The sequence below is a fragment of the Hippichthys cyanospilos genome, chromosome 15 (assembly GCF_059441005.1).
Source record: "Hippichthys cyanospilos isolate Australia breed blue-spotted pipefish chromosome 15, RoL_Hcya_1.0, whole genome shotgun sequence".
NCBI classification, from domain to species: Eukaryota; Metazoa; Chordata; class Actinopteri; order Syngnathiformes; family Syngnathidae; genus Hippichthys; species Hippichthys cyanospilos.
The window spans coordinates 2237501-2257577 of NC_142383.1; the positions used below are offsets into that span (position 1 = coordinate 2237501).

The window sequence follows — 20077 nt, forward strand, 5'->3', positions numbered from 1 at the left end:
TGTCATAGCTGAGTTATTAAGATTTTTGTCACTCTTGGCGAAGGAAATATTAAACATAATTTGAAGCTCCGCCCCCATCTTTTATGTCAAGAGATCTTCACGATATTTGGACTATGTGTGCCCCTCAGTTGGATAATGATTCATGCCAAAGTTGAAGGTAATGGGGTGAATTGTTTAAGAGAAAAAGGCACTAATTTGAGACCAGCTCATGTCTAAGTACGACCAAAACAGCACATTAAAAAAATTCATAACAATTTTTCTGTACATCCTAGCACATCACTTCTATTGACTTTTTTTGTAGGTCTTACAGTCCTTCATTTGCCTACAAAGTTTCATAGCTGTAGGTCAAACCAAACAGGATTGACTGTAATCTTTCGACTAATGACATTTTTTGCAGCCACTAGGTGGCGCTAGCTTTAAACTGGAATATATTTTTGTCATATGCTCAGGAGAATATTTTCATCCAATGTGTGAAATTGTGAGAAGATCAGATCATCTGGGTCAAATTACAGCAACTTTTACTGGACAGATAAAGCTTCGGAATGAAAATGGTCGTAGAGGCCACGCCCATTATCGAAACCGTAAAATTTGGTGGAGGTCAGCAGGGCTGTCTAGAGGCTTTTCAGACTTAAGTTCAGCGATATTACTTCAAAGGGCTCAGCTAAACACATAAAAACGTTTAAAAAATGCTATATTTTGGGCTGCCACTAGGTGGCGCTCGCACTATAACAAAAAATACGTTGATAGGTGTATTCCGCATTGGAAACCCATCAAATATATGAAGTTCAGAAAAGATAAGACCATCTGGGACCAAACACAGCAACTTTGTTCGTTTTGGCCAGACATCAGACTGACATTTTTGTTTGCCACTAGATGGCCTTATAAGCAATTGAAGATTTTTTTAAACACTTGTGTTAAGGGCTTGAGTCTCCATGTGTCTGTGAAATTTCAGATTTTTCCAAGCTTGTAAAGCTGAGTTATAAAGGTTTATTTCACATGTGGCAAAGTAATCATCAAAGGCATAATATAAAGCCCCGCCCCCAACATATTTGATGGCGGATCGTCACAAAAATTTGAGCAATTGTGCCTCACAGTCAGATAAAACATCCCAGCAAATTTGAAGTCGATCGGGTCAAGCGTTTGGGAGAAAAAAGGAGCAGTTCGGAACCTGCAAATGAGCAAAAACGGGCCAAAAGTGCACATTCAAAAATTCATAACTCTCTTTCTGTACATCTGAGCATATGGCTTGCGCTGACTTTTTTGTAGGGCTCGAGATCCTACATAAGGCTACAATTTTTTGTAGCTCTAGGTCAAACGGGCCGGGAGTGAGAGGCTATTTTCCACTCATAAGGCCATTTTGGGGCCAATTACAGCCACTTTTTTCGTTTTGGCGAGTCATCTGACTTTGAGGTGGCGTGCAGACCACGCCAATTATTGAAAAGTCGTAACATTTTAAAACCTTAATATTCCATGTCTTAATGATATTCTGACCAATTTTCACTTGTTTTACTCAAACAGACTGAGCACAATACATGAAAATGTAAAAAATGACATTTTAATCAACCACTAGGCGGCGCTAGTAGGTATTTAAAAAAACTTTTTTCAAAGGTGTTAAAGACATAAGTTTCCATGTGTCTATGAAGTTTTAGATTTTTTTTAAGCTAGTATATTAAAGTTATTAAGGTTTATGTCACTTTTGGTGAAGGAAAAATTGAACACATAATTTGAAGCCACGCCCCTATCATATATGTCAGCGGATCTTCACCAAATTTTGCCCAGTCGTGCCCCTATGTCTAATTATAGACCAGGCGATTGAGTAAAGCGTTTAGGAGAAACAAGGAGCAGTTTGGAACCTGCAAACGTGCAAAAATGGGCCAAAAATGCACATTCAAAAATTCATAACTTTTTCTGTACATCTGAGCATGGCTCGCGCTGACTTTTTTGTAGGTCTCTAGGTCCTACAAATGACTAAAAATTTTCGTAGCTCTAGGTCAAACGGGCCGGGACCAGGTGCACTTTTTCGACCTTAGGTGGCGCTGCAGAGCCATTTTTTTTGCATTGTTTTGGGAAACACAAAAATATCATTTTTCACCAGGCCCGACAAATGTGCAAATTTTAGTGACTTTTCGTGCATGTTTAGGCCCTCAAAAATGGAAAAGCGCTTGCACAGTAAATAATAATAATAATAATAATAATAATAATCCGGAGAAAAACAAGAGGGCTCTCGCAGCGGTAGCTGCTCGGGCCCTAATAAAACCTAGTAAAAAGTTCCTTGCAAAAGAATTACAGTAGGACTTAAGAGTCCTAATGGCACTTTCATACCCATCTAGGAGGTTTTGTTGTCCAAATAAGATGATCTCAGTCTTGCTTTTGTTTAAGGAGAGAAAGTTTCCTTCCATCCAAGATCGGATGTCATTAAGGCAGTCTGATAAAACCTGGACAGAGACTGGGTCATTTATTTTTAACGGGAGATAAATCTGAACAGCATCTGCAAAACAATGGAATGATACATAATAGAATACAAGGAGTAGGACCAGATACATTTTATACTTCTTCCTACTTCCTTTTGAACATATATGGCAAATTTCATTGAACTGAACATATACTCACATTTATTTGCTTCATTTTGGTGTTTTTTGTTCTCACCTTTTATTTTACTGTGCTTATTATATATATGTTCAGTAAAAAAAAAAAATCAGTTAATCAGACGTGCTTTCTAAAGAGGTTACCCAAAGGTAACATCTATATTGAAAAAAAGAGAGGCCCCAAAATGAAACCCTGGGGCACTCCATAGGCATAGCTCAAAGAGGAAATGTCTCAGGAATATTGCCCCAGCTGGACTGAAAAGCCTCTGTCTGAGAGGCAGGACTGAAACCACTTAAGAGCAGTACCACTAAGGCCCACACAAGTATCTAAGAGTGACAGAAGAATATTATGATCAATTGTATCATAAACTATCAACTGTAACAAAAGCTCCCGCTAAACTGGTGGAAAAGCAAGAACTCCGCAAAGGTTTTGTAACCACTGCACAGGGGTGCAAAACGAAGGAAAAAATTGGGTCCGAGGCAATACCAAATCAAAAATTTCTGACCGGTATGTCGCAAGCTTGCAACAGTACCAACTTATATATGAATGGTCCCCCAGAGACAGTTTGCGTCTACCACGCGATGGTCAAGGAAAATACAAGATAATCTTGAATTTGTATAATGAGCTTTTTGCACGACTTTACTGTACAGTGTAAAAGGATGTTCCTTGTACGTATTGAAGAGAAGTGAACTAATTTTAACACCTTTTTCCAGTAATCATCAGGTATTATGGCACTCAGTTCGCTTTCCCAGGATTCTATTTATAATGTTAGAAATTTGCTGTTTCTCCCCTGCAACCAGAGCTAGTAGTGAATCGATCAAAGTTTCTGATGGGGGACTCGTGATTATGTGGGAATATAGGAATCTGCGTCCCAATAAAAAGTACCGTAGACATAAAAGTCCCTTGATCGTGCAGGTCTTTGAGTTTGGTCTGTTCGTCAGGAAGGTTGCATCTGTGTAAAAGGGCAAAAATAAATGGTTGTTTACCATGGGAGCGAGGTCAGATGCCCTGTCAAGGCTCCGGTTCCTTCTGATTTGAACATAAATGTTAATTGTGGTCTTTACAGCCATGTTTGAAGAGAGGCTGGAGGTGGTTAAAGGAAGTTGATGGCGGACCAAAAATTAGAGCGAGAGTTTAGAAAATGCAAGCTTCTTATGAGGGTGTTTTTGCCGTCTTTGCAATTAAGATTTGATTATGATTGTTTTAGAATATTGCATTATCTATAGTACTGCATCATATTGGGCAATATGAGCCTAATGGGGTACGATGACCATTTTAACCACGTTCACATAAACCACTAGGAATATTGAAAGACCAGGCCATTGGTTCGAGTTGTCATTATGCTTCCACAAATACTTAAATCCGTAGGCAGCATACTTGAAAATGATAGATGGGGAGGGGTATGAGTTTGACAGAGAGGTTAATAGGAAATAATAGGAAATACGAATATGACCCAAACTCACTCCTACAAGGCATGTGATTGGCTCCTGTCGCAACATCAACCCATGAGGGCAGGAGTGGATTACAACTCATATTACGTGTCTTGTAGGAGTGATCGTGAGTTGATTGACTGATTCTCTCTAATCTGGTCCAAGATGTTGACCGCGCCTCCATAAACCAATCTCCACCTCGCTGTATGGTGAGGACAAAACAGAGCGCCATTGTAATGAATTGTAATTTCAAGTGTAAACTTTGCGTCTCTGTTATTATGTTTGGTCAGCTACAGGCTCCACTCTAGGTCGACGTTGGAGGAGTGCCCGTGCCATGTGTGATTACAGGCATGCAGGAAAAATTCATAGCTTGTTTTTTATTTATTTAATTTATTTTTGGGTGGAAAAAAATGTGAAGCAATGAGGGCGCGAAAGATGAAGCGCAAGGTAGTTAGGGAAACACTGTGCATTGTCTACCTAACCCCATGGATTTTCTCTCACAACAGGATCCCTCAAACCTACAAGGCAAGGTGCAGAAACACCAGGCTTTTGAAGCAGAGCTATCAGCTAACCAGAGCCGCATTGATGCTCTGCAAAAGTCTGGCCAAGAGTTGCTCGATGGGAAACATTACGCATCCACTGAGGTGGCCTGCCGTATGGAAGAGGTCAGCTGTCAATGGAAGAAATTGCTAGAAGCCACTGAGCTAAAAGGTATCAACTGAACATCTCTTATTGCAATAATAATAATAGTATTGTATGAATGATACATTTTCATTCTCTCAGGTATCAAGCTCCGTGAGGCCAACCAACAGCAGCAATTTAACAGGAATGTAGAAGACATTGAACTGTGGCTGTATGAGGTTGAGGGTCACTTGACCTCAGAGGACTATGGGAAAGACCTTACCAGTGTTCAGAACCTACAGAAGAAACATGCACTTCTAGAGGCTGATGTAGCTGCTCATCAAGTATGTAATCACTGAATGAGACATAACTGTTAACCATGGCTATTTCATACTTATATTTTTGTTGTCAAGCAGTCTAAATGCATACTGATAATTTTACAGGATCGAATTGATGGAATAATAATCCAGGCTCGACAGTTCCAAGAAGCTGGACACTTTGATGCTGACAACATTCAGAAGAAACAGGATGTTGTTGTAATTCGTTACGAATCCCTTCGTGAGCCTATGGCTACACGGAAACAGAAACTGGCAGACTCTCTTCGTCTCCAGCAACTTTTTAGAGATGTCGAAGATGAGGAGACTTGGATACGTGAAAAGGAGCCCGTTGCTGCCTCTTCAAACAGAGGTAAAGCTAATCCCTAGATCCCCATCTTACTGAGCAGTGAATGAATGTTTGCTATTATTGGCGAAAGTAGCGGAGGTTGTGTTCCTGTCAAGGTTCATTCAAGGTTGTGTTAATTAGGCTTCGTTTGCACATATGATTGAACAGATGACTTGAGCTAGCCCGTCGTTTAGCTGTAACACTTTCTTGCTGTGCATATTTCTTCCTATCTGCACCCAGGCATACATAATGTCATTGAAACCAATTTGAGCCAGCCTGTTGTGTCGTAATGACCTTTCCTTGCTCTGCATTTTCCGATCTATCTGTATTCTGGCATACATAATCTAGTTGGAACCGGTTTAGACCCTAAGGTCACACAGATTTCTTTTGTAATAAATTGGAATTTCAAGTGTAAACTCTCGTTGTTACCATGTTTGGTCATATACAAGCTTCACCTTAATTAGACTTCCGCTACTATAATCGCGGCTCTCCGTGAGACTACTGCCACTTAAGCTTGATTTCACTGGATGGGAATGGATAACAGCACAGTTACAGTATTTGGTTGAATCTTTTAAGATTTTAAAAAAAAAAATTTGGACCTTCAAAAAACATATTTGGACTTCAGTTGGTCGACGTCCGAGGAGTGAAAACATTTATTTATAATAGGCAGATAAAAATCCATCATCACCCTGTCATTATGTCAAGGCGAAATAGATTTTAATTGAAGCTCAAAAACCTTTCGTTAGAACCCTGCATGGTTCATGTTATTGCAATGCAAAACACCACACAACTTTAATCTAAATCAGATAAAGTTATCTCTATTTCTTCAGGCAAAGATCTAATTGGTGTCCAGAACTTACTGAAGAAGCACCAGGCCCTCCAGGCTGAGATTACTGGTCATGAGCCTCGTATAAAAGCAGTCACCTTGAAAGGAGAGGCCATGGTAGAAGAAGGTAGAAGTTTAAATTTGTATGCTTTGTTTTATACTTTTTATTCATGTTTATAATTGACATCTTCACATATCTTCATACTGTTACTTAGGACACTTTGCAGGTGAAGACGTGAAAGTTAAACTATCTGATCTACGTGGTCGCTGGGACAATCTGAAGGCTAAAGCCTCTCAGAGAAGACAGGATCTTGAGGACTCTCTACAGGCCCAACAATACTTTGCTGATGCCAATGAAGCGGAGTCTTGGATGTGGGAGAAAGAACCCATTGTGGGAAGTACTGACTATGGTAAAGATGAGGACTCTGCTGAGGTATGAAAATAATGTAGTAATCAGCTAATTTACTTTACCTACCAGTGATTGTATTCATATTCATAACTGAATAAATTGTCTTTACAGGCTCTTTTAAAGAAACATGAGGCCCTGATGTCAGACCTGACTGCTTACGGAAGTAGCATCAAGGCCTTAAGTGAGCAGGCTGCATCTTGCAGGGTATGTAGACAATAACCCCTTGTTTGCTTCCGTTTTATAGGAAACTGTTATCTGGGTGATGATATATTTTTTAAATATTCCATTTAAATATTTTTTGTGTTATTATTTAATGAGCAGCAGCAAGTGGCACCGACTGATGATGAAACTGGGAAGGAACTTGTTTTGGCCCTGTATGATTACCAGGAGAAAAGCCCACGCGAAGTAACCATGAAGAAGGGCGATATTCTCACCCTTCTAAACAGTACCAATAAGGTAAATATATAACATGTGTTAACTATAATAATGAAACAGAATTACTTGTAAAAACTTGAGCTACGGCAGCTGAAAAGGCCGTTGCTTGAGGTGGATGTTTTAGAAATATGTTTCTACTAGGAGAGGTCCCCAGGTGGCAATTTAGGGCTGTCACCTAACGATTATTTCACTAGCCAGTTAATCAGCGTTTTTTTTTTCTCTCCACCGTCATCATTTATTCAACAATATTTTAAATTAGTTAAAGCGCTGATGCAGATTCCAAATAACCTCATGAGCCTCCGGTTTAATCTCAAAGACATAACAGTGCACAGTGGGCCCCCATGTTCCGTAATAATAATAATGAAAATGTGGGAACATTGTTCAGGGTTATTTTCGCTTTTGTGCCTTTCTGACTTAAGCTTGTAAATGCAAATTAAATGATTTGGTGTTTTTCATTATATAGGACTGGTGGAAAGTAGAAGTGAATGACCGCCAGGGATTTGTTCCTGCTGCCTATGTGAAGAAGCTGGATCCTAATCATTCCTCCTCTCGGGAAAACCTAGATGAACATGGAAGCATTGGACTCCGTCAGGAACAAATTGAGAATCAGTAAGTCCAAATAAAATGTATATTTATTTTTATTATTTTTAGTACTTAAATACTACCTATTTGTATTTTATTGTGCTTCTAACGACATAATTTTTGTACTGGCAATGCTCAGGCTTATCACCAAAGAGGCCTGCAGCGTGTCTATGCGTATGAAGCAGGTTGAAGAGCTGTGAGTAGGAACTAGTTAAATACTTATTGTACCTACTTTGTGTTTAGCGTTACATTTTTTTTTAAATTTATTATCATCATACTTGTCAGAAATGGGCATTTGATTGATTTTCTGCTTGTTGCCACCAACACTCTTAAAACTCTTCAAACAACATGTACTACTGAATGTGTTTAGCTCTATATGTATATATATATAAATATAAATATATATATACATATAAATATATATATATATATATATATATATATATATATATATATATATATATATGGCTGCAAAATATAAGACGGACTGGACTATAATCTGCAGGTAATAACATCAGATCTTTACGCAAAAAGATGGAATATGAAGTTTATAATTTTTTTTAGTTATTTAATTTTTTTTTGTAATTGTCTGCCAACAACAACATCCTCTCTTTAACAGACTGAACATGCCTGCATTTTTAGTCCCAACATATTTATAGAAAATGGATGGATGGATATCTTAGTTAAATAGCAGTTCAAAATCGAAATCAATAATTCAATATCATCTTTTATGTGTCCCTTTGATAGTTTATTTTAGTGAACATAACACATTCTTCATAATTCATATCTAATCATCAATACATAATTAAAATCACGTATTCTGTACTGTTTATGACATAGAAAATGGATGGATGGACCTTATTAAATTTAGACATATAAATATGTATGTATGTATGTATACAGCCATTGATTTACATCCTTTCAGTTCTATTTCATTGTTGTTCCATAAATTGACAACTCGAGCAGATACACACACTTGTTGTTGGCTCGCAAAAAAACCCAAAACGCACACACAGATAAGCCGCACTGGACTATAAACTGCAAAAAATTGTGGCTTATAGTCCAAAAAATATGGTATATATAATGAAAAAAAAATATTTAGTCTGCCATCAATTGTGCAAGTCCCCCCCACCCCCCCACCCCCCACCCCCCCCCTCCATTAAAGATGAGAGGCCTGTAATTTTCATCATAGGTAATTCTTATCAAAGGTACACTTCAACTATGGGACAAAAGGAGAAAAAAAATTCCAGAGAATATATATATATATATATATATATATATATATATATATATATAGTTTTTTTTGTATGAAATAATTGGTAAATCCCTCTGTAAAATAAGTATGTTGTCACTTACAAACAAGCAAGATTTCTGGCTCTCACAGACCTGTAACTTCTTCAAGAAGCTCCTCTGTCCTCTACTCTTTACCTGTATGGTGGCACCTGTTTGAACATGTTATCAATATAAAAGACACCTGTTCACAACCTCCAGCAGTCACACTCCAAACTCCACTATGGCCAAAACCAAAGAGCTGTCAAAGGACATTACAAACAAAACCAGCCTGGGAAGACTGAATCTGCAATAGGTAAGCAGATTAGTGTGAAGTAATCAACTGTGGGAGCAATTATAAGAAAATGGAAGACCTTCAAGATCTCCGATAATATCCCTCGATCTTGGGCTCCATGCAGGCTCACCCTGTGGGTTCAAAATGATAACAAGAAAGGTGAGCAAAAATCCCAGAACCACACAAGGGAACCTAGTGAAAGACCTGCAGACAGCTGGGACCGTAGTAACAAATGCTATCAAAATTAACACACTACTCCGCCAGGGACTCAAATCCTGCAGTGCCAGACGTGTCCCCCTGCTGAAGCCAGTACATGTCCAAGCCCGTCTAAAGTTTGCTAGAGGGCATTTGGATGATCCAGAAGAGGATTGGGAGGATGTAATATGGTCAGATGACACCAAAATAAAACTCTTTGGTATAAACTCCACTTGTCGTGTTTGGAGGAGAAAGAATGCTGAGAAGCATCAAAATGACACCATATGCTGTGAAGCACGAGGATGGAAACATCATGCTCGGGGACTGTTTTTCTGCAAAGGGACCAAGGTGACTGCTCCGTGTAAAGGAGAGAATGAATGTGTTGTGAGATTGAAGATGAAACGTGACTGGGTCTTTCAGCATGACAACGATCCCAAACACACCGCTCGGGCAACAGAGTGGCTCCATAAGAAGCATTTCAAGGTCTAAGAGTGGCCGAACCAGTCTCCAGATCTCGACCCCAAATAAAATCTTTGGAGAGAGTTGAAAATCTGTGTTGCCCAGCGACAGCCCCAAAACATCGCTGCTCTAGAGGCACTCTGCATGGAGGAATGGGTCAAAATACCTACAACAGTGTGTGGAAAATCTTGTGAAGTTACCGAAAACATTTGATCTCTCATTGCCAACAAAGGGTATATTACAAAGTATTGCGATGAACTCATGTTTTCGACCAAATACTAATTTCCACCGTAATTCGCAAATAGATTCTTTAAAATCTGCTTGACCCAGAAACTCAATTAATAAATTTATTACTCACCCAGCCCTACTTGAGTATCATACCTTAAATTTTGTATATGAAATACACAGTTTTGTCCCATTGTTGTAGACAGTATTGCAGTATTTAGTATAAAGCGAATTGACCATCTCTTATACTTAAACACCCCATCCTGAAATCATTGTTTTGTTTTTGTTAGTACCTAACATTTTTTTCTCTTTATAGCTTTGTTAATGAACAATGTATACATTTAAAACACATTGTTAGAAATGGTTTTGAACTTCTATTCAGACAGTTCATTTAACATTCCTCGCTGTCTGTCTCCTACATTACCAGGGTCACCGCAAACCCAATTCCAATGAAGTTCTGATTGTGTTAAACATAAATTAAAACATAACAAAGATTCAAATCATGTAACGTACACAATTAAATATGGGTTCACCAAAGACTACAACATATTAACTTGGTTTGGGGAAAATAAACAATACCTTTGATTTTTATGCAGGTGCTCATCAAAAAGCTAGAATATAATGGTAATGCATACATTCATTCCACACAGTTTCTATTTATTTTGTATTGACATTGTGAAATCTGGACAACTGAACACAGAGCAGATTTACTCCTAGGAAGCTTTGACTTATTTATTGTGTTGTATGAATTGCATCAGTTGGATGCACAAGTTTATTGTACCTTCTGCAAACAAAAGCTCATTTAATTGTTTCATCTCTAATAGGGCTGCCCGATTATGGCCAAAATAATAATGACGATTATTTAGGTCAGTTTTGAAATCACTATTAATCATGATGTTTAAACAAGGAATATATAAACAAGTCTTTAAGGCTTGATACTTACAAATAATAATAATAAACTCAAATGAATAAATAAATTCAATAATAAACCAAATTCACAAGACATGGCAAAAACTTGGCACACAGGGCAACACAGCTAACTTACTTGCTGAATGCAATCCAAAAAAAAAAAAAAACCTTACTTAGAATGAAGCACATTATTTATTTTGAAGTAAATTTTAATCAATTGCAATCAAAGCTAATTTTTGGTCATTTCAAACCAAATTTATTCAAATTTTTTGCTCATCGGATTTTTCAAAATGGGTCTCAATTGACAGCTAGCACAGTATATATTAGGAATCAGGTGAGAAACTCAATGCCATTTCAAATAGGTAAATAATATATTTGTGTGAAAAAAGCTGAGGCTTTTGTCAACATGTGGGAAACATTGCCCTCTGGTGGTAGGATGACAAAATGCTTGATTTGACATATTTAAAAAAAAAAAAAGCCAGATTTTTTTTAAATGTTAATATCGCAGAGGATCAGCTTAATCGTGGCAGCCATTATCATGATCACAATCAAAATTCAATTAATTGTGCAGCCCTAATCTGAAAAATACATCCAATTGAACATTGACAAAAGGAACAAACATGCAGTCTGGATAAAACACAATTCTAACCGAAGACCCCTGGAGCGCTCTGATCATGAAATGTGGGCTAAAATACCATAATGCTCCAAATATAAGACGCCCTTTATTTTCTCCCCCAAAAATGAAGGTTTGGGTGCGTCCTATAGATGGTAACTTAAAAATTAGATTTTTTTTTTTTTTTTTTAAATTCAACACTATTTGAGGAAGATTAATCTGTCAGCCACATAGGCCAAATTCTGATTTTAGATTTTTATATTGGCCGTGTTCTTACTTAAAATAACTGATTCAATTAGGAGGGCATCGGTAAGAGAACACACAAAAGTATTTAATTTGAGTCGTTTAATAATTGCGGTCTTTTGACATACACACACAACCATAAACAGTGAAACATGGATGCTGCTCGACTTCCGTGTTTATGGTCAAATGAACTTGCATCGCAAGGAAAAAGAAAAACAACTGCTTGGAGTTCATTCAACGCTAGTGACGAGGCGTTTACTGACCATTCACAATGTGGAAAATCTGATATACACTTACCTTGCAACAAATAAAAATAAATTATTCATAGGAACATAAGAAAATATGAAGAAATGACAAAAGATGAGATTTATTCTGTTTTAACTATAGTTTTGACATTGTTGGCCAAGGGTTGGTGCGTCTTATACACCGTAACATAGACAATACCAGAATTTGAACCCAAAATTGAGGGTGCGTCTAAAATTTGGGGAATTGCTGTTCTGAGATGTGCAGGAGTCTCATTGAAAGTTATAAAAATGGTTTCAATGCCATGATTGCCTCAAAAGGTTGTGCAATACTCCATTGAACCACATTTCAAGAGCTGTGTCTGATTGTCATTTGTTTATTCTTTATTTTTTTTTTACTTTAGTCAGGCTCAAGTTATTTGTGTGACCCATGTGGGTTTTTCCTTTCATTATCGGCTCTGTCACGACAGTGTATGAAAGCTATGTCCACCTCTGCATATAATGCTGTATCCATGGCACACTTGCCTGGTTTTGGCTGTTTGAGTTTTTATTTATTTATTTATTATTCTATTTTGTGGAAAGACAGCCGTATAAGCAACTTGAAAATTTAATACCATAGCCACACTTTACTGATTGTAAAAAAGACATACTGTATTCAAATGAACTCTGAAAGACAAAAGTTTCAACTTCATATTGTAATAACGATCTAAAAGTTCAATGAAAAGGTTTCTAGATTTTTTTTTTTTTTTTTTTTTTTCCTGCGGCCAAATGACGCTTTCATACTCTAACTTGTAAGGAAATGTTTTATCCTGCCATCTTAAAATCATATCTATTTTACATATTCATTTCATTTGTCTCTAGCTTATTGTTATGCACACCCAGCATGTTATTTTCAAGTGGAGTAATTTCTGTTAATTCAACATTTTCCATATTTTAAAGCATGCTTCCTCAATGCAATGCTGTATTTGTTGTAGGTATGGAACACTCTTGGACCTTGGAGAGAAACGCAAAGACATGTTGGAAAAGAGCTGCAAAAAGTTTATGTTGTTCCGGGAAGCAAATGAACTTCAGCAGTGGATCAATGAGAAGGAGAGTGCCCTCACAAATGAAGAGGTGGGCTCAGACCTGGAGCAGGTGGAAGTACTACAGAAGAAGTTTGATGATTTCCAGAAGGTAATACTGCTTTACCATCGATAACAAATTATAGATATCAGAACGATTAAGAATACAGTAAATCCATTTGAAAACAAAACAGATATCTAAATTGTGGCCACCAAATTGTGGTGGCCCTGTATATCCCTGTGCGTTTGGTCAATACAGTGAAACCTCGTTTATCATGGTAGATACCTTCCGGCACCGGCCGCGACAGCTGAAAATCCACAAAGTAGCGCCCCCACTTTTCACATTAAAAAGATAAATAAACAAACAAAAAAATGTTTGCATTTTTTTTAAACGTGAAAAGTCTTAATGCTATATATCTATTATTTAAGACAAATATTACTGCAGTACACATTTACTTATCTTAAATGATTAAACCGTATACGCTGTACAGTAGTGAACTTGTTGGGGAGAGAGAGAGACTGCGTAGGCTGCGCTGGAGCACCTCATCCACAAAGCAGCTCAGATCAAAGAGCGGTCGAAATCGTATGACTTAACATGGTGGCTTTTATTTTGCTTACAACTTCACAACTGAAAGTGGCAATTAATGATCGCGCCGTCATCGCCTGCCAATGCAATGTAAACTAGCCTCCCGCTCAACGTCATAGGACCTCGCTTTGCCGTAACATGCCCGCTCAAACCAGAGCACACAAAGGACCCCCCCCCGCGCTTACACACACATGGCTGCGATCCACCCTCATGCACATCAACCCAGCGGCAACAAGGAATTTACAACAGACAGTTCAGTTTCCCTTTTCCTTTGAAGTCTCGCGCAGCTGCGGCCATATTAGCAGCGGCTGAACGTTGAATTAAAGTCTAATCTGTAGATGAGATTATTACAATGACGAGTTTACTCTTGAAATACCCTTTTATTATAAAAAAATCTCGGTAAGACATTTCCAATGGTCTGGCAAAGGTCTGTTCTTCTCTTTGCCTGGATAATGTGTGTGTGTGTGTGTGTGTGTGTGTGTGTCTTTTGCTGTGGGTGCGCTTCATGACTGACACCAATGTGCCTGTAGGGCGGGAGTAGATTGAAATTCCACAGGCATGCGCCGCATAACTCATGAAGCGCAGCCCGGCGCTGTTGTTGTCAACACACAGGCAGGAGCCAGACCGTAGGAAGCCTCTTCCCTCGATTTCTTTTATAATAAAATGGTATTTCAAGGGTAAACTTTCCATTGTAATCATCTTTGATCATGTACAGATTAGACTTATTTCATTGTCCGGACCGCTTCTAATATGACCGCAGCTGTGTGAGACTTCAAAAACAAGGGCTTCTTCCATCAGCAGTCGGCAATCCAGATTGCTAAAGCAGCTTCCATACGGACGATTGTTTTATTCTGAGCCGTAACAACTCACTTTGCTGAATTGCCAAAGGTGATGGCAGCCGTCTTTTAATGTTTGCCTCGTCCTTAACGTAGCGAAGGGTAGCTTCGTTCACTCCCAAATGGCGGGCCACAGCCGGTTAACTTTTCCCTTCGAGAAGTATCATCTTCTCAGCAATTGTCATCATTTTTTAACTGCGTTTAGGCTTAGTACAAGCCTTCGCAAGAGCAGCGGACTTGGGAGCTATCGCAAAAGTTCAATATATAATGAAATAAAAAGTCCTTGAAGTTGTGAATCTGCGTAGTTAGAAAAAAAAATCGTGATGTGGTGTATCCGCGTAATGGAAAAAATCTGCGATGTGGCGAATCCGCGGAAGTGAAACCGCGAAGTAGCGAGGGTTCACTGTATCTCCTATATCACGGGTCAATTAGTATATCCTTAAAAAAAATCTGTACTCTTATGATTATGATGATCATGATTTCTGTAATCCTCCAAAAGTTTTTTTTTTTTTAATATATATATATTCTACACTATTCGTAGAAGATTGATCCGTCAGCTGAATAAGCAGTGTTGACGCTTACGTTTTTATATCGGCCGTATTATTACTTAACAATAATTACCGTAATGGGTGGACTTTAGGTGGCTGTTGGCAACCAGTGCCTGTTGCAGCTAACAGCAGCTCGTGTTAGCTGAGGTTGTTAGGGCATTATTTTCAATAAATCAGGCGAGCAGGCTAAACCTATGTCAGGGTCCATCCTTGTTCACACACAGGAATATTACTAAAACGTAGAGGATCATACAAAAACACTGTTGTCAAGCTCAAGGCCCGGGAGCCAGATCTGGCCCGCCACCTCATTTTATGATCACAATTTCCCTCTACCACATCAAGATGATGGCCATCAGGGCTGCAGTAAAAATCAGAAGACTGTTAGCTGAATAATCAGAAGCTTGTTAGCTTCTGATTTTATTGCAGCCCTATCAGAAGCTTGTTAGCTTCTGATTTTATTGCAGCATGCTGACTTTGGGTCTGGCAGGATGAATTTTCCTAAATTGCAGGCTCCTTTAGTTCTGATGCTTTCTTTAGTCCTATCTTAAACAATTATGAAATCTCAATTCGCAAAACATAAGATTTATAGTTGGAATTCAGGCTCTTTTGTTGTGGCTTTCCAGGATCTTAAGGCCAATGAGTCCCGCCTCAGGGACATCAACAGGGTGGCCTCTGAGCTGGAATCTGAAGGTCTAATGGCGGAAGAAATACCTGTGGTTCAAGCTCAGGTAAGTTGCAGCTCCCCGTCACAAATGTTGAATCAGCATTGTTCCTTCAGTCTTCTTAATATATGGGGCATATTTTTCTTTTGCAGCAACAAGAAACATTTGGTGCAATGCCTGGCAAGGTTGGCAGCAAATTAACATTTTTTTTAGTTCTATGTTGTTCTTAATACTTGAAGATGAATGAGCGTATCAGTAATAAGCTTAATACAGCAATGTCTTATGTTTCAATAGGATGAAGCTGATTCCAAAACTGCATCTCCATGGAAGGTAAATGTCCACAATGGAAACATGAAAAAAGTGGAGAAATACTGTAGCTGAACCCATTTTGTAAAAATAATTAGAGTTTCTAGTTTGTTTGACACAACCGAGATTCTTCTCTAATTGTCACTTTTGTGTGTGTTTGCAATACAACCCATAGAACATACGCTTGGCTGTTCAAACAACGGCTAACTTCAACACAATCAAGGTAAGATTCAGCATCCAATTTCCTTTCAGAACAATATGTATGCCACCATGTTGCCTAAATTATCAGGCCTAGTTTTTCATAGTTCTGGATTTGGCCATAAACAAGATGTCTATGTCTTATGTGCATTTACACACACACACACACACACACACACATATATATATATATATATATATATATATATATATATATATAATATATATACACACATATACACAGTGGGCCCCCGTGTTACGAACTTAATCCGTTCAGCGACTATGCTCGTAACTCGAACTGCTCGTATGACGGGCAATCCAAACCTATGTTAATTCGTGAATGCGTGCAACGCGTGCAAAAACCTTAGGTAAAAACATCACGACTTTATACACATATTAAAAATGAGTAACATAACCTACTGTACAGTTAAATTAAATAACATAAATATACAAAGGAAAAATGACATTTACCTTTTGGGGCGACGTGACTTGAGCTGGGTGGAGGCGGAGGAGAGCAGAGACCAACCCGCAGAATTTATTGATTTATTTTCTTAAACGGGAACTTTTCTCAAAACTAGAACATATCACCGGCGATTTCCTTCTCTTTAATCCATAATAGAAGAAGCCTCTCAATTTTGTTGTCGATCGAGGTCCGTCCCCCGGCAAGGAAAGTCTTGCCCTTAGAAAATTGCCGAGGTTTCTATTGTCATCATCCTCTTACTTCTTCCTTTACCGCCACTAGCATTTTTAGAAGCCGTGTCTAACAGATAAAGTTTGCAAAGTCTTAACAACATACAATGGCCGGCAAGTCAGATTGCTCGTAAGGCGAATGGTCTGTGCGTAAGTGGGGGACAAAAAACTCAGCGGACCACGCTCGTAAGTCGAAATGTTCGTAAAAGAGGGTGTTCGTAAACCGGGGGCCGACTGTATATATATATTCTGAAGAATTCAGCTAATAACTGAATAACATACCTTTGCAGGTTTTTAATGATACATTTTCCCTTTAGACTGTAACTTACCCTGGAAAAAAAAATAATATATATTTTTTTAACAAACAGGAATTGAATAACCACTGGAAGTCACTCCAGCAATTGGCTGAAGAAAGGAGCAACGTTTTGGGTAGTGCTCATGAAGTGCAGAGATTCCACAGGTGAGAACGGTTCCCCTTTTTGTCATCTACAGATTTTAAGTTTTATTATAAACTAATATAAATATATGAATCCATCAAAAAATAAGCACATTGCTCTCAACGTTAGCCATTTGCAATAATATTCAAAAAGCGCTGCCGTTGACACTGGCAAGGGAGGCGGGACACGTGTGTGTGTGTTTTGTGTGTGTACAGTGAGCCCCCATGTTACGAGATTAATTCGTTACGCAGTCGGGCTTGTCAGGTGGATTCACTGTATGGCAAGCAATCCAAACCTATGTTAAATAGCTAATGCGTTTAAAAAGCAAAAACAGGTAAAAACAGCAAAATTTTACATACATATTAAAAATTGGTTCCAAAATAGTATCGTAAGTACTATGTATCTATAGTATACCGTATTTTCCGCACTATAAGGCACATCGGATTATAAGGCGCACCATCAATGAATGGCTGAGTTTCTATAAAACGCCATATATAAAGCACACCGGATTATAAGGCGCATATAGAGTTGAAACCATAGTACTAGCTGGGGTTGCATTATGCAGCCACTAGATAGAGTTGCATTATGCAGCCACTAGATGGTGCTTTACTAAAGGGAATGTATTAAAAACAATCAGCAAAGTCATCAAACTTTATTAATAGATTATAAACTTTATTCATACAATATAATCGTTGTATGGATATTATACTAAGACATATTTGTTATTAAAAAAAAAAATCAGATAAAACAGAGAATGTGTTATTGGTAATTGCTATTTAACTTCTAATCAGGAGCCGCAGAGCGCAGAATAGATCCAGATCAAGCCATGCACTTGTGAACGCTGAGCCGCAATTCTTTTGATTTTCCCCTCCGCATGCATTATATATTTTTGACCAGCTATTTGGTTATGGAGCACAGAGAAGTTAGGAATAAACGCAAGTCAGGGAAATGTAAACACCAAACATGCAATGGTATGAGTTTGGAGCCAAGCGCGGGTGAAGGCTGGCGCCGCTGTCTTTTTAATTTTTTCCTCGGCGTGCATTGTACATTTTTGACCCGCCGTTACGATATTGAGCACAAAGAAGTTAGAAATGAACGAAAGTCAGGGAAATTTAAATGCCAAACATGCAACGGTATGAGTTTGGAGCCAAGCGCGGGTGAAGGCTGGCGCCGCTGTCTTTTTATTTTTTCCTCAGCGTGTATTATTTATGTTTGACCCGCTATTATGTTTTTGACAGAGATGCTGATGAAACTAAAGAATGGATTGAGGAAAAAAACCAGGCTCTCAACACCGACAACTACGGTCATGATTTGGCAAGTGTTCAGGCTTTGCAGCGCAAGCATGAGGGCTTTGAAAGAGACCTGGCAGCCCTCGGTGACAAGGTTAGTTTGTCATGAAGAATATTTCAACAAGTTAAACACACATGCAAGTCACCATCTTATTTTGTTTAAAAATACATTGTGTTCAGTGGGAAAAAAGGAGGTGTAGTTTTAATTCCGTGATACAGTATATTTGCTCAAGGCTATTATGCTGTCCGAATCTTAACTCGACCACTGACTAGTCGTTCCAAACATGAGCATTGGGAGTGGACAGAGGTAGGGAAAGGATACTTTAGACAGATACTCTGTTTTGTATCTGTTGAAGACATTTTCACCATGTCAGTGATGTACTGGATTTCTAATGAGGCACCTGACTATTATGACAACACAAATGACAGCATGCTTAGTTGGTCATTTCGAAATGGTTTTTACTCACTTGGCAGTCTGTCAGCAAAATGGCCGTCAGACAAACAGTCCGTCAGTACCAACGAACAGCCCGCCTCTGATGTTCATGTTTAATTTTAGTTTAAGACAATGTCTGAGAAATAAATGTTATTAAAAAGAGATTAAACACAATAAGATGTATGTTATGTTCTACTTTGGGGGAATCATCCACCCAATTTTCACAGCGGATAATTACTTGTGCAAAAGGGTGGTAAGAGGAGGGTCTTAAGTTTGTTGCAGAGTATGCCCATAGTCATGTATAAACATACTGATGACTCAAATATTTGAGCATCAAACATGCATCAAGCCTTTAGTTATCATTGTCGCAGGTGAACTCTCTTGGGGAAACCGCACAACGTCTCATACAGTCCCACCCAGAAGCAGTGGATGACATTCAAGAGAAATGTACTGAGCTCAACTCTGCCTGGAGCAGCCTTGTTAGACGTGCTGATCAGCGCAAAGACAAGCTGGGAAATTCACATGATCTGCAGCGCTTTCTATCTGATTTCAGGTAAGAACAACACTTTTATGTTTGTGAAGGCTTTAGTGTTATAACGTGTGCGTGTGTTTGCGCGTGTGTGTAACCTTAACTGCACCCAACAGGACCAGCATATGAGCGCTGTCGTTAAACCCAACATTTTTTTTCCCCAATTTTAAATGGCTCCCTAATGTAAAGTCCTTTCACAACATCAATTGTGGCATGGTCAATCTTTAGCAAAAGCCTCACCTTTCAAAACATCACTTACAGTATGGCCTGGTAAAGCTATCGCACAAGTGGCCACACGATGACTCTGGCAACAGCACACAGGTCTTGTGGGGTCTGGTTGGTGTCAAGCGCTGCCGTTGACACTGGCAGGGAGGCAGGACACATACACACATATACAAAGGAGGCAGCAGGGCCTTTTGCTTTAATCAGACGAACTAAGCATTGGCATTGAGTTAAACAACCAAATTGTATCATTCACTACCAATTTTTATTAATTAATT

General features: G+C 38.6%; 1 protein-coding gene across 2 annotated transcripts in view; it reads left to right on the forward strand.

Annotated features, from left to right (window-relative positions):
* Positions 1-20077, forward strand: part of sptan1 (spectrin alpha, non-erythrocytic 1) — a 65710-nt gene that overhangs the window by 24580 nt on the left and 21053 nt on the right. Inside the window, exons 14-30 of one of the 2 annotated variants that reach the window (XM_088434152.1) lie at positions 4523-4727; positions 4800-4981; positions 5081-5324; positions 6131-6253; positions 6342-6559; positions 6647-6739; positions 6857-6991; positions 7434-7579; positions 7692-7748; positions 12977-13175; positions 15657-15761; positions 15848-15880; positions 15990-16025; positions 16177-16224; positions 17258-17349; positions 18565-18709; positions 19420-19601. In XM_088434152.1, the coding sequence (XP_088290278.1) occupies positions 4523-4727; positions 4800-4981; positions 5081-5324; positions 6131-6253; positions 6342-6559; positions 6647-6739; positions 6857-6991; positions 7434-7579; positions 7692-7748; positions 12977-13175; positions 15657-15761; positions 15848-15880; positions 15990-16025; positions 16177-16224; positions 17258-17349; positions 18565-18709; positions 19420-19601 (2243 nt within the window). The remainder of the gene's footprint in view (positions 1-4522; positions 4728-4799; positions 4982-5080; positions 5325-6130; positions 6254-6341; positions 6560-6646; positions 6740-6856; positions 6992-7433; positions 7580-7691; positions 7749-12976; positions 13176-15656; positions 15762-15847; positions 15881-15989; positions 16026-16176; positions 16225-17257; positions 17350-18564; positions 18710-19419; positions 19602-20077) is intronic. The other variant, XM_088434153.1, reaches the window with a different exon arrangement.